The 24583-nt window shown below is 38.6% G+C and overlaps 1 protein-coding gene across 4 annotated transcripts; it reads right to left on the bottom strand.

Annotated features, from left to right (window-relative positions):
- Window positions 1-412: 412 nt before the first annotated feature.
- Window positions 413-24499, bottom strand: CRLS1 (cardiolipin synthase 1). 4 transcript variants are annotated; one of them, XM_032859154.1, is made up of 7 exons: window positions 24068-24499; window positions 21238-21375; window positions 16168-16297; window positions 5847-5932; window positions 4973-5041; window positions 3351-3442; window positions 413-1405 (listed from the first exon to the last, which is right to left on the bottom strand). In XM_032859154.1, the coding sequence occupies exons 1-7, from the start codon at window positions 24371-24373 to the stop codon at window positions 1318-1320; spliced, it is 909 nt and encodes a 302-aa protein (XP_032715045.1). In that variant the 5' UTR covers window positions 24374-24499; the 3' UTR covers window positions 413-1317. The 4 variants fall into 4 exon arrangements, with proteins under 4 accessions (XP_032715045.1, XP_032715048.1, XP_032715047.1 ...); XM_032859157.1 differs by lacking the exon at window positions 24068-24499 and adding an exon at window positions 23303-23362; XM_032859156.1 differs by lacking the exon at window positions 24068-24499 and adding an exon at window positions 23209-23229.
- Between the last annotated feature and the right edge of the window lie 84 nt (window positions 24500-24583).

Raw genomic sequence — 24583 nt, 5'->3', positions numbered from 1 at the left:
GGAACAAGGAAGCTAGGACGAATGCAACAGAGGGGCATGCTGATCCCAGGATGCCACTACCAAGAGGCATGTATTTTGCTTATAACTTTGCGTCTTAATTTAACACAGCTTAATTTAACACAGCTTAGATAAGCTCACTGCACAATTCCACAGGACACCTGGGACAGTGGGCAGCAATAGGCCTCCACGGTTAAGAGGAAGCAACCAGCAACAGCCATCGTCTTCCTCGTCCCTCTCTCTGTGTCTCCCACCCTTCCAAACAGGACGGTGGAGTGAGAGTAAGGACTTAAGTCAGATGGTCCCAAACAAATGATTTTTACAATGCAAGTGCAAGTGATGTACTTGAATGGACTTTAGGAATCAAAAAACTTCAACAGTGAGGATCACAGCATGTTAAACAGACCACCAGCACTGAAGGCACTTTTCCAGCTCTTTTATTCCTTTAATATCTTAACAAAAGATAGCCAAAATTTAAAAAACCTTTGAAAAATATACAGTTTCATATTATTTACAGAACATGTAAGTACAGGTTCCAACATCATACAAACGTTGCTACGTTAGAAATGGCAAAAGGCAGGATATAACTCACTGCCTCCTGGCTGGTGCAGCCTAATGGCCACGCTTTCCTATTTCAACCCCCTGTGTCACCTGCTAACCTGATACACAGACTGTTAGGCACCTGAGAGGCTGGAAGACTACTGAATTTGAACTTCAATACCTTCTGCTGTGACCTTATTATTTTCAAAATTTACTGCATTTTAAATCTCTTCACAATTCTATTTCATCCATCACTAAGCTACCTTTATTGTCATTATCCTAAATGATCAAATAGTAACCACGCAAACTATTAGTGTGTACACAGTTCTAAAAATCAAACATAAGACTGTGTAGCCAAGTTGTATCCAATAGATACTTAAACCCACTAAATTCCCTGGTGCTTTGTAAGCAATCTCAACTCTGTTGAACAGAAGTGGCATCTCTTTAGTTTCCATGCTCTGGACTATGTTTCTTAAAAAGGTATTAAAAAGTGACTGACGGTAATTGGAATAATTTGGTACCTTAGAAATTAATCAAGAACCCTAAGATACAAAATTCTAAATTATAGTTTTATTTGTATTTAAAAATACATTGGAAATTCTGCATATGCCCATGATCAAGCTCATTTTCAATGCACATTACTTAAATTTTGATGACATGGTTTGTTCTGACAAGTCCTTTTTCAAGGTGAACCCCGAATTACTGAAACTCCTGTAGATTTCCACTTGCCCTGCCACCAATGATGTATATTGCTTCCTTGCTAACAATGATAGATGGCTTTCATCTGCCTTTTATCACCTGAACAGTTTTTCGACCATAATGATAGTAACTGTAAGCTGATGCAGCTGTGGTGAAAGCCGTGAAACACCTTTTTTTGGAAGAAAGAAAGAAAGGTTTAGTGGTCAAGTCTGAAACACAGTAACCGTGAGAATCACAAAGAATACATGTAATAGAGTTATTTAAAAAGCAAAAAGGCCGTGCATGTGATTCTTTTTTAGCTCCAGGAATCTAAAGCTGCTGCTTTTAAGAAAACTGTCAAACAGAATCTAGTTAATGAGCCCGAAAAAAATACTAGCAATTGTCACTTTTACCCAGCCATTATTCTAGGTGTCTTATGCCATCATTTTATGTTCACAAGAACCTTCTCTTACGAGCAGCAGACTGAGCCCTGTCCAGAGCCCTGTGCTCTTTCCACTGCTCCATGCTGCTGATGGTACTGGGCTTTTATTTCCTGCAGAATTCGAGCATCTGAGTCATTTTAAATAAAATCTGGCTTTTTTTGTTTATTTTGTTTTAAATGATTTTTCCTTAAGTGAACTGCCAGATTCACCAGATTCTCTTAGAAGTTCCATGAGTGATGCTCATGGCTTGCTGAATGTTCGTGGCCTACCAGGTTACTTTTTGGTGCACCTGTGCGTGTCTGCTTCCACCAGCTGAGCGAAGGTCACGGAAACTCTGTTTCTGTTTGATCCCAAAGCTGTGTCAGTTAGAAATCATCTAAATTCACACCTGAACCAGTGCAACATACATGTAGGAAGAGCCGCTATTTCTGAGAACTAAGTGGAATACTTTGGAAATAATTTATAAATCAAGATGAGTTGCTAAGAACTACTGTCAAAGGCAATATGATTGTTGAAAGGCTAGAGAAAAATGGTCAAAATCTAGAAAGTTTCTATACTTAGATTGCTTTGTAAATGTCTTAAGTTCTTATATCACTTTAAAGAAACAGAAAATAAAAGTCAAAGAGGTTGTATTATGGATGTAGTTTAGTCAAGAAAGTGAAAACTCCCAGTTAGACTGATACTCAAAAAAGGGGGCACTGGTCCTCTATCAAAAGATGTAGCATGAATCAAAAAAAAAATGTACATGGGGCGCCTGGGTGGCTCAGTGGGTTAAGCCACTGCCTTCGGCTCAGGTCAGGATCTCAGGGTCCTGGGATCGAGTCCCGCATCGGGCTCTCTGCTCAGCAGGGAGCCTGCTTCCCTCTCTCTCTCTCTCTCTGTGCCTGCCTCTCTGCCTACTTGTGATCTCTCTCTGTCAAATAAATAAATAAAATCTTTAAAAAAAAAAAAAAAGTACACATATATTTTAGAAAATAAAATGTTTAGAACGTGTATCATCTTTAAAGCTTCTTTAGCTGAACTGACTTTCGTTAACTAACCATTTTTGGGCTCAGACTGCATCAAGCAAGACTTTAATTAAAGTGATTAAAGTGCACTAAAATACAGTGCTTCAAGTTCAGTGTGGCGCATCTGGACTCTGACAGTTTGATGTATTTTCAAGGAGATACATTTCAAAGCTATAAGAATAATAACATAAAACTCAAACTCCTTTCCCAAGTCTCCCTCCCATTATGCCCTTGCACCACCAGGATGGATGCACTTTCCCTACCCACTCTCCTACACCCTACAAAAGTAAGTCACTGGAATCTAAAGAAAAACAGGTCTGTCCTTCACCTCAGAGGCCTCCCCCAGTCTTTCCCTGTATAAACTGACTAGGCCTCCTGCTCAAATGCCACTTCCTCCCTGAAGCTTTCCCTCTTCTCCCTACCCGGGATCAAGTATCCTTCCCTCCTCCAAAACCCCAATACTTTATCTATACCTCTCCTTCCTTTTAATTTGCATGAAAGCTCCTGTAATTTCTATATCCTATGCATGGTACTAAACTTCAGAACAGTATCAGTCATAAAATATAGCCCCCAACTTTACCCAGCTGGTGCTCCTCAAACACGGTAAGAACCAGGTAAATTCTAAGACCGTCGCAGTAAGCCATTTTGCTGACATTCTCAGAGAGTAATTCTACACTTAGCTTACCATAGTATCTGAAGATAAATGCTGTCAGCGTAATTGAAAACTGGAGCTGCCAAAGAAGCTGCCACCAAGATTAACTGGACTGCTGTGTTTACCTTTAAAAAAAAAAAAAAAAGTCATAAATGAACAGTGCCAAGGAGATCCTGTTTCAAGCTCAAGAAACAAAGGCACAGCCCATCATGCGGTAACATGACATCCTCGGTGTGCCCGGTGTTGGAATAGCCTTGCCAAAGAAGCGGGCATTCACACCCAAGGGGGAACTTCACTAACTGGCACATCTATCTGTACAGGTGCCCTTTACAGTGAGGCTAAGGGCATCTGTCAGAAAATACTACTACCTTGAATTTCCATAGCAATTCAATAATGTTGCAATGTTCTTGGCCTTTTTTTCAGTTGTCTGTTAAAATAGCCCCATGGAATAGAAATAATAAAGCTACCTCTTCACGGGTGAAAATGTCACGAGCTAAGTGACTTGCCTGCAGTCATAGCAGGTTACAGGGCCGAACCCAGAACCCCGATTCTCTAGCCCTTCATCCAGTGCCCTTGGCTTGCCCAAATGTCAAACCCTAAGAGGTCAGAAAATTGAAATGCATTCATCTCCACGAGAAGAGACTCTGGAGGCAAGGCATATGTTCCCCGACCCTACAAGACAGCATGGAGGACAGAAGGAAGAAAACAGAGCCAAAAAGGCACTGGAGACTGCCTAACTCATCCTGAGAAGCGCGATGGGGAAGAGGGTGTGAAGGATGTAGCAGGGGGACATGTGCACAGAAGCACCCCTATCGTCCATTCTGCAACCAAAAAACAAGGATTCTACTTCATCTTTAAGAAATTAAATAAAATTGTCTCGAGAACTTCTTACACCTCTTTGAGTTCCTTTCTAAGCAGTGCTTGATACAAAAGTAAGTCACTGGAATCTGAAGAAAAACAGAAAAACAAAAACCCTATAAACTCCACCCCAGGGAGTTTTACGTATAATAGTAACAACCCATCTGTCCCACAGATGATCGGTGTCTCTAATCTGTTAAAGTACTGTCACAAGGGACAGGGCAAAAGGATGATAACAACAAACTTATCAAGGCTACTAGGAAAACAAACGTGCCTTGAGAGGCATTAATGAATGGTGTGTTCTCTGCATGCAAAGACTGGCACAGTTGCCGTACTGAAAGGGGCTCAGGAAAACAGACAACAGATGGACAACTAAGAGTAGGAGTTGTTTATTAGTAAGTTCGTTTTCCTATCCTTTCCACATAATCATCAGTGGTGAAAACGAAGGGCCCGATTTTATGGTGTTTTCCCCACAGAAAGGAGGGTAATGAAAGGAACCTCCATAATTTCTCTGTAGCTCATCAAGATGCAACTGTATTTCCACCTCATCCTCCTTCCCAAAACAGTGACCCTAATACCTCCTTCGGACGCTTAAAAGCTCAGGCCACCCATGCAAAACATATGCATATACTAAGGACCCAAAAGAGCGCAAAGGACAAGAGAATTGGGTGAATGACCTGTCTCCTATAGTCCACACACGGAAATAAATCTCGCTGGCAGCTGCTGCTGACTGAGGCTTCTATTCATTATGATAAACATTTACAAGGGAATAACTTAAAAGGATGCGTGTGTCTTACCTTGCTGATAAAGGTTGGTTTTAACCTAGCGGTGGCATAACAAGGATTGAAATACTTAGAAAGTGTTCGCTGGCAGAGGACAAAAAGATAAAGTTGATTCAAGTTATCATTCACGTTTAAAACAAACATCTTATTATATGTAGCTAACAGTTACTGAATATTCACCATATGCCGGGCTCTGTGCTAGATAAGCCCTTTATCTGCATCTTCTTTTATCACCCTAAATGAGCGGTGTCTATATTCCTTGTAAATCATACACAGGTTACTGAAAACAGATTTTTTTTTTTTTAATTTATAGATTACTCAATCCCTAGAAAACTCTAACACAGTAACTATCCTGAAGCCTGCCTGATGACATCTGTTTTCTAAATAAACTCAGTAAGTCTCCTTTATTGCTATTTTCTTTCACAGACTAAAACATGAAAATGAATAAGATCCTGCTGTTTTCTCTGGATTGAGAACCAAAAGATGAAGTGATTATGCCAGGCCTATGTGCTCAAGTATCTGTACAACAATGAACAAATATGCAAACAAACCATTCTGCGTTTATACAACTGTGATTTTATAAAAATCTAGTTCCAGACAATCCACGGTTGAGGCTAAATCAGGCAGCAGAGGGACTTGGTCACACAAACATTCCAAACAGTTTGCTACTAGGGACAGGGCAATTCATCGTGGGTGATTCAAAGAGCAAGATGACAGTTATGTGTGGTTTTAAAAAAATTCTTGAAAAAAGTATAAAAAAATTAATGGCCATAAATTACTCCCATAAAGTGAAACTCAAGATACAATGGAGTGGGTCTGGTTTTTTTTTTTTTTTTACATTAAGTTATAAGTAATAATAAAAGAATTTTTTTTTTTTAAACAGACTCACCGGTGTTGGAAGAGTTCGATACCTGACGTAAAAAACAGCAGCAATCAGCATTACATCTCTTGAAATTATCATGTAAGTAAGTGGAACTGAAAATCAAATATAAAATAATTTTGAATGGGATTTTGAAAATTACTGATATTACACATACAATAAAACCTCATTCAGCCTTATGAACTGGTATTTCACAGAAGTAAAAATGTAAATACTTATTGATGGTTGCGGTTCCTTATAGTGAACCACTGATTTTTATATTCTTCTCTAACCCACCCTCAAACCAAGTGAAGGACTATGTCTGCCTTTCAGAATGTCAATCCTCTTGCCTTTTTTTCCTTCTTGCCCATGTTTTTAAGCTGTAGTTATTAATATTAGTGTCCGCCCTACTCAGCCCCCACTATCTCTTTGTGACCTCTCAGCCTTGTGAATTTGGAAAAATGATCACCAGGCTCACTATACTTAATATGGAATTAATGAGATGGTACAGACTGGAAAAGATACTGGAAGACTCAAACATTATGCCAACTCCGGAGCTCTGATGGCTTCCACATTCTAGGCTATTTTATAAAGAGTAAAATTTGATGTAACACTTGTGAAAAAAAACAAATATTTTCATTCTTGTCTGGTCAGTTCCTATCCAGGCAATTGCTATTTTTTTTCGCTGCCCCATTCATTCAATGAATTCTAATTTTAAAAAGAATCCAATCAGTTGATAATTTTCTCATTATTCTTAAGATTCTATAGCATGGGGGTGCCTGGGTGTCTCAGTCGGTTAAGAGTCCAACTCTTGAGTTTAGTTCCAAGTCATGATCTCAAGGTCATGCGATGGAGCCCCATGTTAGGCTCTGTGCTGAGCCTGGAGCCTGCTTAAGATTCTCTCTCTCCTTCTCCCTCTGCTCCTCCTCACCCCCTCCAAAAGATTCTATAAAATGGCCCCAAAGCCAGAGCCAGCAAAATATAGATTAATACCCAAAGAATCACTGCTCCCTTGTTGAGTAACAATGGGAGGGCAGAGGTCCTGTTTCATTTCACATCCTTCTACACTACAGGAGGTCTTAACTATGAACATATATTGCTTCTAGTAGAAAAAAAAATTTTTTTTAAAAAGAAAAAAATCATGACAAATTGTTTCAAACTAAAATAACAGGGTCATGTGTATCCCCCTTCCATAATACTTTCAAACAGCTCTTTTATGAATTACTTTTGAGATGATATTTATGGTCCTCTCCAGTTCTGAAATTCTTTTTTTTTAATTAAAAAAATTTTTTTTAAATTTTTTATTAACATATAATGTATTTTTAGCTTCAGGGGTACAGGTCTGTGAGTTGCCAGGTTTACACACTTCATAGCACTCACCATAGAACATACCTTCCCCAATGTCCATAACCCAGTTCTGACATTCTATTCATTCTGCAACTCGAGCAAAATCTAACTAGAGATTACAATTTAAATCTGTGTTGGTTATGGCTATGATGTAAGTGTAGCTCCTTGGCCTAGTCCTGGATGACAAGACTATTTGAAAGAGAAAACACTTATCTACCACTTAAGTAATAGCATTTGGAGGACACAGAAGATACTGCTGTATGAGCCAAGTAACAAAACAAGACAGCCATGATTTTTAGGAGACTTCTGTGTCTGTAAAACAGACTTTTCTACAGCAGTCATTAGCTGGCAAAATCTAACCATCAGATTTTAAGATGCAGCACACTCATGCAAATTACATAGAGTAAACCTCCTAAACACAACTTTAGAAGAAACACTTGTTAGTGTATTTCATCATCACAAGGGAAAAGAGACTAGGACTTAGTCTTAAATAATAAGTTTCTGCAGAAGAGATGAGGCAATTCAATATACTGCAAAGCCTTGAGTTCCTGTTCTAACCAGTAACATCCACACTACCATTTATTGAGTATCTGGCACCGTTCTAAGCATTTCATACATATTGTCAGTTAATCTATACATCGATTCCACAAAATAGGGGCCATCATTATTACCATTTTACAAATAAGGAAAGCAAGCCTTAGGCAGATTATATAATCTGGCCAAGGTCGTCAGTTAGTGAGTAGTACAGCCAGTACTAGTGCTGTACCACTAGTCAACAGTACAGTAAGCAGTACAGCCGGAGACTGAGGAGTAGAACCTAGGTCTATGAAATTCCCAGCCTATGCTCAGGCCAGAGTGCAAGGCTCCAGCCCAGCCATGTGAGTCATGATTAGCACCTCCAGATTCCGTTTACTATCTGTAACCGCCTGGCGGAGGAAAGGAAAGTTAACAAAAATCAAGTGTTCTCCAAACTGCCCACCACAGAATCACCATGGGAGAGATTCACAGGATTACAGATGACCGCTCCCTGGGGAATTCGCATGCACAGCCATGCTGGGACCCTACCTCACCGGGTGGTCTCTAAGGCCTCTGCCAACTGACAGTATACATACAGGCTTTTACTTTGGTTCTTTGGGCAATTTTATTGGGTTCCCTGGCTTCTGCATTTTCTAACTGCTCTTCCTTTCTCTCCAGCCTTCCCTTTCCTTTTCTTCCAGGGCTAAAACAGTTTTCATTTTGCTTATCAGAGTATAACAGTGTGTTAATGAGGGTAGAAGGGTGTAAAATGTATCAGGGATTGCACCAAGGTTTTCCTCCCTACTTGCTAACCCTATCTGAAATAGGTAATGTCTGCAACAAAGAGGCACATTACAGACTAATTTTATTAGGATTCAAGAGAAATAAATAAAACAAAGTTACTTTTACATATCACAAGTGGTCATTTCAATATCATAGGTTATTTCACTGAGAATAACAGAATTACAGAAATTGATTCAAACCAGCAATAAGAATTTGCTATACAGTAAACCAGAAATAATACAAGATACAGAAAAGAATCGTTACTTAGTAAATGCGGCAGAACAAATGCACCTAAGTACAAATTAACTTGGGACTCACATCCCAGACTGCTACAAATGTAACAAACCAAGTAAGTTGTTTTCATCCTTATCTCTCCTCCCACAGAGAGCAAGAAGAAGAGCAGAATTGTTTATTATCCTAATTGAGGAAGAAAGCACATTTCTTACTCTTGAGGAAACAAAGCTGTTCAAATCAAGGTGGATAGAACTTTTACAAAAATGCAGGCAGTATAAAAGTAAGAAGATGCAAGATAGCATATATACAGCTCTCCCCCTAAAACCTGCCTAAAATGACAGTGAAGGAATGAAAAGACAAAGTCACAAAGAGAATGGGAAGAGAAGACAAATTTCCCAGTTTCACATTTGTTAATAAGAACTACTTTAATTCAAACTGATTAAAGATACCTTTAAAAGCCCAACAAATCCCAAGCAAGATAAATAAAAAAGAAACTCATATCAAAGTGATCCGAAGGGGGCATCAACAGATGAATGGATAAAGAAGATGTGGTATATATATACAATGGAATACTATGCAGCCATCAAAAAAATCCTGCCATTTGCAACAACGTGGATAGAACTAGAAGGTGGTATGCTAAGTGAAATAAGTCAATCAAAGAAAGACAATTACCATATGATCTCTCTGATATGAGGAATTTGAGAGGCAAGGGAGGGGGTAATGAGGGGAAGGGAGGGAAAAAATGGAACAAGATGGGACTGGGGAGGGAGACAAACCATATGAGACTTAATCTCAGGAAACACACTGAGGGTTGCTGGGAGGTGGTGGGGGAGGGATAGGGTGGCTGGATGATGGACATCAGGGAGGGTATGTGATATGGTGAGTGCTATGAATTGTGTAAGACTGATGATTCACAGACCTGTACCCCTGAAGCAAATAATATATTATATGTTAATAAAAAATAAAATAAAATAAAAACAAAGAAACTCATACCAAGATATATTACTATGAAACTGCAGAAAACCCCAAAGACAAAGAGAAAATCTTAAAAGAGGCCAGAGTAAAAACAGTTAACTTCAAAAAAGAAGTGGATTAGCAGTTGATTTCTTTTATACCAACAACAAACATGAAAATTGAATGATATGTTAAATGACTACCAACCCAGACTTCTAAACTCAATAAAAATATCCTTTAAGAACAGAGGCAAAATCAGAGAAAGATATATACTGCCCAGTATCATTTATATGTAAAATTTTAAAAATAATAAAAATAAAATAGAAGTTGAAATAGAAATAGCAAGTAAAAAAGTGGCTGCCAGAAGCTAGAGGATGGGAGAAACAGGGAGAGGTTGGTAAAAGCGTGCTAACTTCCACTTTTAAGATCAATAAAGTCTGAGGATCTAATGTATCATTGGTGTTGATAACACTGTATTGTATTGTATTAATTGAAATCTGCTAGAAGAGTAGAACTTAATATCCTCACACATACAAAAGAATAAAATGATCTCATAATACAAAAGGATAAAGGCAAAATAAAATTATTTTCAGACAAATAAAAACAAGAATGTACCACTAGTTGACCAATATTAAAAGGATTTCTAAAGATGTACTTCAGATGAAAGGAAAGTGTTCCCAGATGAAAGGATTTAAGATACACCAAACAATGTAAGCCAGAAAAAAGTAAATACAAAGATACATCTAAATGAATACTATTAAAACAATATCATGTGGGTTTAAGAAGTATATAAAATTAAAGTATGGCAACAATAACCAAAGTTGAGAAAGGAGTAAATGGAGGTCAAACACCAAACTTTGATAAGGATGAATAATTTTAAGAAAAACCAAATGGAAACAGAATATAACACAGCCAAATTGGCCACAGGGAAAACAAGTATGATGATAAAACATCTACACAGATGTAGGAAAGCACATATGAGCCAAATGAAACACATAAAATGGAAGACTGCTATACAAATATTAGTAATCACAGTAAATGTTAACGGATTCAATGTTCCAGCGGAAAGATAAAATATTTTTAGACTGGATAAAAATAAAGAAAACCAACTATCTTCATGCTATTTATAAGAAATATCTAAAATATAAAGACACAGAGAAGTTGAAAGTGATTTATCAGGCAAACACTGACTTGATCATTATTGAAGATATGGAGGGTCACACTTCATAATAAAACATTCAATTTATCAAAAAGACAAAAACATCTTATTTATATACACTTAACAGCAGGACTTCAAAAGAAACAAAGCAAATATCAGACTACAAAGAAAAATAATGGAAAACTAAACACAAAGGAAACTAACCTACTCTTAGTAACTGACAAACAAGCAGACCAAACAAAAAAGAACTCAGTAAAGATTTGAATATCAGGATTTAAAATTTGACCAAATGGATATACAGAGAACATCACACCCAACCACTACAACTTCAAAAATCCATTTGAAGCACATGTAAAATGTTTATAAAATTTGACTGTAGGGGTGTCTGGGTGGCGCTCAGTCAGTTGAGCATCTGCCTTTAGCTCAGTAGGTCCTGGGATGGAGCCCCAGGTCTGGCTCCTTGCTCAGAGGGAACCTGCTTCTCCCTCTCCCTCTGCCCCTCTGCCTGCTGCTCTCCCTGCTTGTACTCTCTCACTCTCCTCACTCTCACTCTTTTCTTTCTTTTTTTTAAGATTTTATTTATTTATTTGACAGAGAGAGACACAGTGAGAGAGGAAACATAAGCAGGAGTGGGAGAGGGAGAAGCAGGCTTTCCATAGAGCAGGGAGCCCAATGTGGGGCTCGATCCCAGAACCCTGGGATCATGACCCGAGCCGAAGGCAGATGCTTAACGACTGAGCCACCCAGGTGCCCCACTCTCACTCTTTCTGTCAAATAAATAAAATCTTAAAAAAAAAAAAAAAAATTGACCCTATACTCGCCTGAAGGGCTAAAATCAGAGCATGTTCTCTGGATATAAGGTAATTATGCTTGACATTAGTAATGAAAACATACCTAGAAAACCTCACAAATAAATTTTTATTAACCCCCTAAGTCAAAGAAAGAATTATAATGGAAACAGAATATTTTGAACTCAATAATGGCAAAAATACTTCTATTGACACAGGAGATTCAGTAAAAGGGATACTTAAGACAAAATGTACAACCCTAAATGCTAACTTTAGAAAAGCTGAAAGGAATGAGTTAAATATTCATCTACAGTTGTGCTGTTGTGGGAAAATAAAGCACCTTAAATGTGGCTGGTCTGAATGAGAGATGCTGTAAAATGAAAATTACACTGGCTTTTGAGAGCATAGTATGAGGAAAAACTCACTAATTTTTTATTACACATTGAAATGATATTTTTGATCTAGTAGGTTAAATGTTATTAAAATTATTTTCACCTGTTCCCTTTTATTTTTAATATAGCTACTAGAAAATTTTAAATTACATATATGGCTTCCATTATATTTCTACTAAACAGAACCGATCTAAAGAATTTGGAAAAAGAACAGCAAGGGAAACCTGGAGAAAGAAATAAAAGAGCAAGATTTAATGAAGCAGTAAACATATCAGACAAAGCCCAAAGTTGGTTCTTTGAAAAGATTCATAAAACTGATATACCTCTGTTAAGACAATTCAAGGGAAAAAAACAAAGAAGGGACAAATAACTAATAATCAGGATGAAAAGGGGGACAGCACTGCTACATATCCTAAGGACATCAAAAAGTTAATGTGGATACCATAAATAGTTAATGGTAAATCTTTATAAATGTTGTTGTAATAATGGACAAGGTCTTAGAAAAACACCACAACTTACCAAACAGACAAAAGATGAGCCAGAAAATCTGAGTCATCCTATAACAAAAAAAATGAATCACCTATTTGAAAACTCTTTCCTAAACTCCAGTCCTCAGTGTTTCAATAAGTTCTACCAAACATTTAAAGAAGGAATATTGCAATTTCACACAAACATCTCCCAAGAATGGGGGGGGAACCCTAGACTTAACTCTTATTATGTGATCAGTATAAATTTAATAGTAAAACCTAATATATCCTTGTTGGATAATCAGAAAAAAGAATTCCAAACCAATCTTTTGAGTACTGATACAAAATCTTCAACAAAATATTAGAAACTAAAGTTAGCAATATTTTCATAATCTATCATGAGCAAATTAGATTTATACCAGGAATTTCAGGTTGATTTAACATGAGAAAATCACTAATGTAATCCATACCACATTAAGAGCTTAAAAAAGAAAGTAAATGACTAATACATGAAGAAAAAGAATTTGATAAAATTCAATATCTAATTGTAATAAAAACTCTTAGCAAACTCCCAACAGAAGTGAACTTCCATAACCTTTCATATCTATATAACCCTAGAGGAAACATTTAATAATGAAATGCTGATAACTTTCCTTTTCAAGCTGGAAACAAAACACAGACACTATTCCTATTCAACACTGTACTGTGCAGTATGGAAAAGCAAGGGGGAAAAAAGGTAAAAGAATTGGAAAAGAAGAAATACACTATCATTAATTACAGACAACACATAATTGAGGATGTAGAAAATCCAAGAGAATTACATTATTAGAGTAAGAGTTTTTAAAAATATTTTATTTGATAGAGCAGGAATGGGGGGAGAGGGGCAGAGGGAGTGGGAAAAGCAGACTCCCCATTGAGCAGGGAAGCCCGACATGGGGCTCGATCCCAGAATCCCAGGATCATGACCTGCGCTGAAGGCAGATGTTTAACTGACTAAGCTACACAGGCACCCCGAGAATAAGAGTTTAACAAGTTTTGCTAGCACAAAAATCAACAACAGAAATAGTACTGATTTTAGTTATTACAAAATGAAATCGTAAAAAGCTACCATTTAGAAAAGCATCAAAATTACCAAGTAATAAATACCATGTAATAAATCTAATAAAAAATTGTTTATTACCTCTCTGAAGAAAACTAACATTCTGACATTTTTTTTAAAAGATTTTATTTATTTATTTGACAGAGATCACAAGTAGGCAGAGAGGTAGGCAGAGAGAAGGGGGGCGGGGGGAAGCAGGCTCCCTGCTGAGCAAAGAGCCTGATGTGGGGCTCAATCCCAGGACCCTGAGATCATGACCTGAGCCAAAGGCAGAGGCTTTAACCCACTAAGCCACCCAGGTACCCCCATTCTGACATTTTAAAAAGACTAAATAGAGTAGATGTATCATGCTCATGGGCTGGAAGATCAATATTATAAAGGTGACAATTCTTTCAAATAGAGCTATAGACTCAATGCAATCCCCATTAAAATTCCAACAGGCATTTCTGGGGAACTTGAAAAGCTGATTCTAACATTTACATACAAGGGGCGCCTGGCTGGCTCAGTTGGTAGAGCTCAGGGCTCCCAATCTCAGGGTCCTGAGTTTAAGTACCATATTGGGTGTAGAGATTACTTAAATAAATAAACTTAAAATACATTAAAAAAATAAAATTTACACACAAAATGGAAAGGGTTAAGAACATCAAAGGTGGAAGGACTTGCTCTACCAAGTATTAAGACTTTTAGCAAAGCAGTAACAATTAAGGATGGTATTAGTATAGAAACAGACAAATCAATGGGGAACAACTAAGACAACCCAGAAACGGACCCATGTATATATGGACATTGCAGTGAGCCTGGAAATACAGACTTTTCCATAAAAAATGCTGGGACGGGGAACCTGGGTGGCTCAGTTGATGAAAGAGTCTCACTCTTGGTTTTGGCTTGGGTCGTGATCTCAGGGTTGTGGAATTGAGCCCCAAGCTGGGCTCCCACACACAAGAATCCACTTGTTCCTCTCTCTTTGCCCCTCCCCCTGCTTTCCCTCTCTCGAAAGAAAAGAAAAGAAAAGAACAGCAAAGAAAAGAAAAGAAAAGATGTGTTTTTAAAAAGTGCTGGGATAATGTGATACCCACAGAAATAGCTAGAAAATTAATTTTTAGGAGAGATAATTTTTTTCTAAAATATCAACGAGAAAAAATGTAAACAAACAAAAAAATCTAAAAACTTTCCAATACAAAACATAATCACATACAGGAAAAGGTACCCGAATGGCATGAGACATCTCAACAGCAAGATGGAAACTGGAAGTACATCCTTACATAGGAAACAACAGAAGGTTGCACTCCACCAAAAGGAAACTCTCAACAAGGAAGCCACGGAAACTTGGAAAAATAGACCCAACACAGAAGAGAGACAACAGAAATTCCCAGAATAATAGCAAAAAAGAATTCTCAGCTTACAAAACAACATATACCAATTATTCAGGTAAACCTCACAGAAACATTATCTATTATGCTAAAACCTGGATACAATTTCTTTGTTCAAAAGGGAAATATCTGATCAACCTTTGTAAAGTAATACAACAAAATACAAAATAACTCTAAAAAATTGGAGGCATGAAAGTATGTGCACACATGCACATACATACAAGATCATTTGGATCTTGAATAAAATCAACAGAATGTTGCTTAGGTTCCTTTCCCCTCCACAAATTATATTAGAATGAGAGTACCCTTGCCCCTTCAACATCCCCAACCGTATATAGACCAAAATTCTGACTTTCAAAGAAACACATAAATATAAACATTAATCCAGTTTATTTTTTAATTTGGCATGGGAATTTAAAAGCCTAAAAATAAAAGAGAAAAAGAGCCTCTAGATTGAGAAGACTATACTAGACTGAAATGCCGTTACACTTCTTCCTATCAAATGGCAATAACAACATGCTATGGAAAGACCATGCGGCAATGTTTGCTTTATTCTCGGATTCCATTTCTAACACTTGGAAATTAACAGTTTAATCTAAACCAAGGGAGAAAAATGAACAAATACAGCTTAAGTAGAAAATGAACAACCAGAAAAGCACATGCAAAATAAAAAGCAAAAGATCGTAAAATTTAGTTAGAAAGAGTATTCAGATAATGTACAAACTATACATATTTTATATATATATATTTTATATATATATATACATATATGATTTCAAGTTACATAACAATGTCTAAGAAAAACTAGTAATGTGAAATTTTATAAACATTTTCAGGATTTCAGAGCTCTCATTTTTTTATGATTAAACTGTACTAAATAAGCAACAGACTTAAGAAAACTTTAAATTGCTTTAAAAAACCAGGCACTAAGTAGGAATATAAAATACCATTTCAAAAAATTCTAAATATGAATTGGCAACGCAAAATAGTATTTGCTTAAATTTAACTTCAAACAATCTAAAACAACAGATTCTGCTAATAAAACAAGGACATAAATTCTAAAGTAAAATAACAGCTTGACAATCAGAACAGTTCAATGGTTTAAAATTAGGGAAACAGTTTAAATTTGAAAAATATATTTTTAAAACAAAAATTATTTGTCTCTCAATCAAGAAAAATTCTAAACTGACTAATGTTATTCTTCCCTATGCTATTTAAAAGTACGCAGGATGGCGTTCTTACCTGGAATAAGATCTGCATAGGTCAAGCTAACATATAAGATGCTGATAAGTATTTTATCAGCAAGTGGATCAAGAGCACTTCCCAAAGCTGATTTTTGATTGGCCCAGTTTCGAGCAATAAATCCATCCAACTGAAAATAGAAGTTTTTTTTAAAACAAATGTCATAATAGATACAGAGTAGATATCTTGAAGGTTAATAGATACCAGAATAACAAGTATATTTTCATAAAATGTTAATAAAACCTCTTCTGTTTCTTACCCTCAAACCTTCTCATTCTTTCACTGGTTTGGTCTAAAAACAATTTCACTTTTCTACAGTACTTTTCTTTCTCAAGGCCTTCCAGTATTTCTTTTATCTTCATAAGGCCCTGTTGTGGGTTGAATCCAAACACAAACTTAGAGATTTAAAGGACCCCCAACAAAGCCATAGAAAGCATGGCAGACAGAACCCGGACTGGCAGCCACTCCTTTGAGCCTTGGGTTATTTCACTACAGCCAAAATAGCTGCTTTTGCTTGCAAGGACTACCTGTTAACTCTAAGACTTCGATTTTCATTCCTACCTACTTTTCTATGGTAAGAACCAACACAACAGTTCTCACTGTTATTTATTGTTTAGTGCAACTGTTAATTCCATGTTTGACTGTATGTGAATAAAAAACTCAATCCTCAGGGGCGCCTGGGTGGCTCAGCTGATTCAGTTGTCCAGCTTTTGGTTTTTGGCTCAGGTCATGATCTCACGGGTCATGAGATCCCAGCCCTGTATTGGGCTCTGCATTCAGCTCCACATTCAGAGGGGAATCTGCTTAGTAAGACTCTCTCCCTCTGTCCCTCCCCACTCACCTGCATGGGTGTGCTTTCTCTCTCTCCTCTAAAATAAATAAATCTTTTTTTTTTTTAAAGATTTTATTTATTTATTTTACAGAGAGAGATCACAAGCAGGCAGAGAGGCAGGCAGAGAGAGAGGAGGAAGCAGGCTCCCCGCTGAGCAGAGAGCCCGATGCGGGGCTCGATCCCAGGACCCTGAGATCATGACCTGAGCCGAAGGCAGCGGCTTAACCCACTGAGCCACCCAGGCGCCCCTAAAATAAATAAATCTTAAAAAAAAAAAAAATCAGTCCTTCTACTTAAAAATCTTCATATGAAAATTACTTACTCACTATTCCTGGAAGCCAATCATATTTTAAAGCAGAAGTCATACATGGTTATCAATGGGCCAAATGGGGCCTGCAAGCAGCTTTCTGCTTAACCTGTCCAGAGCTTTCAAAACCATAAATTAGTTGCCAATATTTAAATATTCAAGTCTTACCACAAAAGTCCAGATCTCTAATTTCATTTGAGAAATGGAAAGATCTGATTACCCTGGGGCCACAAGATGAATTGAAAGCAACTATCTATCACCTATTCCCATTAAATAAGGGAGGTTATTTTCTGGCTTTTCAAGTCTCTACCTGGCTTTCATTCACTTTATTTAATTTCAAGCTTCAACAAATGTTTGAATTTTCTAGTCCTATTTCCGAGGACAAAGAACCAAAGAGAAATCAACTTAGACATAATTTAGCATGTACATTTTAAAGGATAAATAAGTCCTCTGTATCTCAAGTACTCCAGTGAGTGAGTTAGAGGTCTATGGTTAAGAACTTGCTCTTTGGCAGCAGAACATAACTGGTTCAAGTCCTGGCTCAGCCCTTTACTATGTGACCTTGGGGAAATTATTTGGCCCAAACTTCCCTTTCCTCATCTGTATAACCCACCTCAAAGGGTTTATTGTCTTCAGTACATAATGGAATTAATACTATTTAGTACTCAGTAAATCCTCAAGGAAAAAAAAAAAAGCAGTTACTAGCTTTTACTACAGCCACTGAAAGAACCTATTTTCTTGTAAATATACTACATGTAACAATGTTTAGAACTGGGCACTGGGGCCTTGGAAGATTCAGGTTTCAGTTCAGCTTTTGATCTCAAGGAACTTAACCTTCCACTTTTTCACTAGCATTCTGGTCTGGTCCTCCCTGTTCTTCTACTTACATTAGATTCCAAGGTGACCAACATCATCGCTCCTTTGCAGACATCTGTAACTCTCTCATTTCACACTCTATCCACCCTTACACAAAACTATCCATGTACTTACTCCAGGCCTGCACCTAATCAACCGACCATTGCTCGAGAACACGTAAGTGGGCTAAACTGGTCTCACTTCAAATTCGGAATCATAAATCTCCCATGGGCACTCAGTACTGCCTGGCAATCCCACACCTGACTGTTTACCTTTTCTTTTCTTTACCTCTGTCTGTTCGCACTTCAAGCCTACTCCTCCTTCACTCCCGAAGCCTCTCGCTCTAACTCATGATCATATCTATACTTTCCTTGAAAAACAGAAACAGATTGTTAGCACTCCCTTATATTCCCACCCACAAATCCACCACCTACCTGCTGTACCCAGACACATTCTCTGCCTTCCCTGATTCATGATCCTAGGCCCTCTCACCTTCTCTGATTTGCCTCTCTACTCCCCCATCTCTCTTGCATCATCGATCTCCTCCTTTCTGTCTGGTCATTTAATTAACCAGGTAATTAACAACAAAAATTTCCCCAGTACTACCTTCCTTGACCTACTTCCCTATACCCCTATAAAGCAAAACCTTCTCAAAGCCATGTATATTGTCATCATACCTCACATTTGTCGCCAAACCACTCTGACTGTCCCCACTCCTCTAGAGATGGTGCTCATGAAGATCACCAATGAATTTAACATTTTTAGCATACGTGACCTCAACACAATTGAAGCACTGTCTTCACTTAACTTTTGGTACACCTGATGGTCTAATTTTCCTTTCTCACCAGCTCTTCTTTCTCAGTGTCCTTCACGGGCTCCTTTTCTATTGCTTCACCTACTGCTCATTTCTCTGACCCCTTCTCTTCTTTAATCCAGCCAAAAATCACTTCACCCAGACTTGACCATCCACATGCTGATAACTCTCAAATTTATCTCTAACCCTGACTTCTTCCAACTCCAAACTACGACTACCTACGTTGACAGGCACAGCAACTCTTGGTACTTTTCTATTCTGTCCTACCTTGAGTGTTGCTCATCACAGAAATTGTTACCTTCATGCACTAGTTGTTGAAAAGAAAACAAAAAGTAACAGCCTTTCAGACGTATTTCTCTCACTGCACATATGCAATCCACTGTATCAACTCAATCTTCAAAACATATCCCAACTCACTCATTTCTCTCCAAACTCACACCCAGACCAAGCTACTACCACTGCCACTCCCCTAGGTAACTGTAAGCCTCCTAACCAGCCTCTCTGCTTCCATTCTTGCCTTCCTACAACCTATTTCCCATATACAACATCAATCAGGCCTTGTCATTCCCCTGCTTAAATTCCCCACGACTCCCACTATCTGCCCAGTGGCCAATCTAGAGGCATCAAAACCTCCATGAAGTAAATGTGAAATATGGTGCCAGATAGCTCAAGTTTTCACATACACTGTATATTTAGAAAAATGTAAATGAGGCCCGTCTGAGTTCAGTGAATACGGCAATCTCATGTGGCAGCTAAAAAAAGGTATGAGGAAAAAAAGAGCAAATCCAGTAACTAAAAAAAGATCTTTTCACATTAAAAAAAAAAATCCATTATCAATATAACGGCCTTTGACAGACCTGGAGTGTGTCTGAGTAAAGACCTTCAGGTTACAGAGATAAAAGCAAGGACAAAAAGAAAAAAAAAAAAAGAGAGAGAAAAGAAAGAAAGAAATTGTGAGAATGGGAAGAAAGAGTGACAAATAGGAGCTAAACTCTGAAAAAAAAAAAAAAAGTGGGAACCATTCTGAGATGCATATTTGGAAATGCTATATAATGCAAATGTCCTGATTTGTTTACCCTGCAAATTCTTCACTTAATCCTGTATTGTTCACCGGAGCTAAGGGGCAGGTGGAATTCTGTGTCTGTGAACCTCAAACGGAATAGCTGACATAACAGATACTATACAACTGCTATTTACAGAAAATTAGTTTATCTTCACTCTCATTAAGTAAATATCAAGCAATACTTTCCAAACATAAATCAGTCTGAAGAGGCACCAAACCATTACTGCCTGTCTGGGTGCTCACACAGATCTCAGACCAGCCTTGTATGAGGATATAATGTATTTCTTTCTACATGCGAACTCTGACCTGATCTTAAACTTCTCCTCTATCTTTCCACCACTTTCCTCAACTGCGTTTTTGGAGGACGTGTAATTTAAAAAGTCATTTTAAATCCCTTATGCAACAAGGTGGGTGATAAATACAAGTCACACATGCTGATGGCTGGTAGTCCACAAAAGCCTATTTCACACATATGCTGCCTTCCATTATAAAATTATTTCCCAAGTTCTAATTTGATATAACCCGAATAAATCCTTCCCTCCTCTGAAACTGACACAGTGATATAAAAGGGCTATTTTTTCATCTGTCCATCTACTGGGGGAGTGGAAGAAGGAAGGATGCCTAATGCCTGGCCCAGGGCAGGATCTTCTGCTGGGTTAGTCAGACAGACATTGCAGAGGAGGGATCAGAAACCAAATCTGTGTGGATGCTTAAAGCCTCCCACCAGCATAAACCTGAGTAGAGCTCTGACCTCTACAAGCTACCTGGTCACAAGAACTGACCCACTGTTTCCGTCCCCCACCAGCCAAACCAATTGATGTTAAAGATCGGAGTATTTCTATTACAATAAACAGAAAAATAGTCTCATAACTTCTCTCCTTTATTTCTATCCCTAAAGCAAATACTTGGCTTTTTGGGAATTTCTAAGGGTTTTTCTTTAACTAAAAAGTTAAAAACCAAAAGTAAAAAGCACTCCTCCTATGCCTCCCAATAACTTTCACTTCTTTCCTTAGATCACTTAAAAAATAAAGAGTTCCAAACAGACGTTAAAGACAAGTCCTTATACAAAGTACACGGTCAAACGCATCTTGAGGATTTCCTTCCAGGAAAAAGCAGACTAAGTCTGTGCTATTTCAGTGTACCAGAGACCCTGGGATTTGAAAGGGGAGCAAAACAGCAGGAGTGCATTTACAACTTACCAAATCAGTTAGCCCAGCTAAAGCAAAAACTCCTAGTGCAATATTAAAATCCTCTTCAATAATCAAATAGCCCAAAACTGGGGCCAAGCCAATTCTTGTCATTGACAACATATTTGGGATTGTCCATGGGTTTTCATACTGAAACACAAAGACAACAAAATTTAAATTAAATGCTAGGAATTCATACTTTAACCATATTAGAAAAATATGCTTACACCAACTTAGGAGTCAAAAACTATACAAACTTTAAATTTAATACTTTGACTTTTAAAATCCATTCTGTTGTTTACAGACCATAGCTCTAAAACTGTCAGAAATACAGAAGATGAAGATATGTCATATGCCCATAAAGTGTCTGCTATAAATAGAGTGTGTGTACGTACACATACACACACACACACACATCTCCTAAAGAGAGAAAAGAATATGTATTATTTACCATATAGGTCAAGGCTTTAATATAGGACTTCAGGATTAGAATTCAAACCTTACAACACTCTGCTTTTAACAGTGTAACTTCAAGAAGATCTTATACTTCAAGTAGAAAGCCTAGATGGGTGTCAGGGAAAAACAAACAAACAAAAACGAGCCAAATCATCAACCCCAGGCATTTTGGCCTAAAATGCTTAGCAAATAACTTCTCTCCCTCCCCTGCACATACCCATCAAAGGAAGGCTAAATGCTATACAGTATGTGGACATATGATGAAGAGGGAAAAAAAAATTTAATTCCATGATCTCATCACTGAATGGATAATTGCTGGAACAAAATGGAGATAGAAATAGGGATTGAGACTTTTAGGAAATAAAGAGAAATTATGTAAATCTGTTCAAAACAGCCATGAAAATGAAATGTTAAAATTTCCACCTAGAATCTGAGGGCTTTAATATTCCTTGAAACTTCATTTGGAGCCAAGCTGTTTGAAGTTGGCACTAACAAAAGGGCTCTTTGGCAGCTACTATGAAGAACATTACTTACTTGCCAAACAAAATGTTGCATGAGAATATTTCAACTTTAAAAAGCCCCACCCTAGTGGAGCTAAGATACCCTGCCCAACAGGATACAGAAATAATACCAAGAAAATGTCTCCCTAAAGCCTGGACTTTTTCTCTACTGGTGAAGGTTGCCAACTCCTACCCCATGGGACTATCTCCTCACAAGACTAACCCTACTCTTAATTAGTAACCAATTAATCTGAACCTTAACTTTGATTTTTTAAAACCGTGACAGTTTCCATTTCTAAAGAAATCTTTTCAAATTCCATGAACCACCCCGTAAGAAAAAGCAGCTCTCTAAAGATACTAAGTCTGTGTTTATTTTAACGAACTGGTAAGAAATGTTTACCTTAATTTGAAAAGAGAATGGGGTTGTTATGGCAGAATACTGCCACTGAAAGCTACAGAAAAAACTTCAAATTCTCCGGAAACAAATCACCAAAACAAATCACCAAACAAGAAGCAGTACAAATCTCTTCTCAAGGACCGTTTATTGAAAATAGAACACATTATGTAATGAAATGGGAAAATTCTGGGAACATATTCCAAATTCAAGTTCAAAGGTCAGAGTGTTTCAGAACCCAGAGAAAAAACTCTGTTTACCATGGTCTGTTTACCATAATGTGGTACCGAGTAAGTCAAACACTGATCCAATATTACAGCAACTCGGGGTGGGGGTGGGGAGGGAAGTTCATGACTGAGAAAAAGGAATCACAAAACAAAAGGTCAAAATAGAGTCCCAAAATTAATGTCAGAAATACCCATAGGGCAAAATTAAAGACAAAGTTGCAAACAGCCAGATCATTTCATTTGGCGAATTAATCAACAGAACTATAATGTTGTTGGAACAGTGAGACTTATTTTTAGCTCCATATAAAATATTTTAAAGTACCTCATTAATTTCTAATCATTACATTTGCAAAAGTTTCTAAATTACAATTAAGAGAGCTAATCTTAGATTACCCAACCAGATAACCTGTGGCATACTCGACCAACTACTGCGGCTCTGAGAAGGACTTCAGCCACCATATGGCAACCTCAAAGCATCCAGCATTCAAACCCCGACATACTTTAGCTATTAGTGGAGCTGAGACCCCGGCCAGGATGTGGCCACCTCAACCCATGCTGTACAACTGATGAAAGCAGTACAGGACCCACTGAAGACATAACAATTGAAGATGTAATAATTGCATGAGCCTTGCTAACATGACATCAAAAGCTCTCCCACATTCACGCTCTGGTGTCTTCTGCTTGGGCAGTATTTCAAAAGGTAAGCGGACAAATATTCTGTTCTATTACCTCAAAAAAAGAGTTGTAATCTTCTTCTATAATTAGAGATTAAAGAATCCTTTAATTACGATTAATTATCCTTCATCTTGTAATACATAAGGTTACCAAAAGTCAAATGATAGTGAACCAAACCTGCACAAGCCAAAAGGCTTGTATACTCTTCTAAAGATTCCTACTGACTTGCCCTAAACATTGGGGAATGGCTTCAGAGAATTAAAAATAGACTTAATAAGACAAGTGAAGGCTATTTTTACCAATGCAATATCCTGTGGCCGATCCCGCTTAAGGTGCGGACAGAAAGGGGGTAGGGAAGGAGGAATTCTAACTTGACCGCCGAGACTAAAGGTGCACTCGGCTGGCACCTCTGAAATTCATCCCAACTGAATGACCTGCCCGTTACTCTTCAGGGAACGGTTTACAAGTTCTGGAACGGAAATGTCTAACTTGGGGTAGTCAGAGCACGTTATTTTCCTCCAAGTCCGACCTCCGTGAGGGCCCGCGATCCCCACCCAGGGTTGCCCCTCCGCCGCCTCCTCTATACATACCAGGCTGGTGGCGCTCGCCTGGCCCCATCGGCTGCCCCGGGCCTCCGCGGCGGCGTCCTCTCCGGCTGCAGGCCCGGGAGCCGCCTTCCCCGCGCCGGAGCAGTGGCCCCGTGGGCTGGCCCCAGGCAGCCGCAGACCGAGCGCGGCGGGGCGCAGCCACCAGCGCTCCACCAGGCAGCCTAGGCAGCCAGGCACCGAGCGCAGCAGAGCCCCGCGGGCGCGCCCCTTGCCCGGCCGCACCCCTGGCGCCCATACCGCGCTGCGAAGGAACCCCCACGAGCCGCGGGCCACGCGCGAAGCCAGCATGGCCCTGCCGCCGCGCCGCGAGGACACAGGCGGCGAGAGCTCAGCAGCCTGGGGCACTGGCGAGCCGCCTCTCCATAGAGTGCCCACAACGTCGGCGAAGCTCAGCCGCCTCCATAGCAGTTTTCAAACCCCTGCACGCTTTGCTTATACAGGTGGCCCGGAGCCGCCAAGGACGACGCCTTCGCGACGCTTTTGCGACACCGTCTCGGC

This window comes from Lontra canadensis, unplaced genomic scaffold (assembly GCF_010015895.1).
Source record: "Lontra canadensis isolate GAN:19392208 unplaced genomic scaffold, GSC_riverotter_1.0 scaffold16, whole genome shotgun sequence".
NCBI lineage: Eukaryota > Metazoa > Chordata > Mammalia > Carnivora > Mustelidae > Lontra > Lontra canadensis.
The sequence above is the reverse complement of the archived record's forward strand: the minus strand, read 5'-3'. Positions and strand labels throughout refer to the sequence as shown.

Excerpts from the sequence above, each read along its gene's own strand:
- CRLS1 (XM_032859154.1), bottom strand. The coding sequence starts at position 24,373 with ATGCTGGCTTCGCGCGTGGCCCGCGGCTCGTGGGGGTTCCTTCGCAGC. Across the intron at positions 5,042-5,846 it reads ATCGAACTCTTCCAACACCG|CGAACACTTTCTAAGTATTT; the intron begins GTGAGTCTGTTT and ends GTCCTCTGCCAG. Across the intron at positions 3,443-4,972 it reads AACCAACCTTTATCAGCAAG|GTAAACACAGCAGTCCAGTT; the intron begins GTAAGACACACG and ends TTTTTTTTAAAG.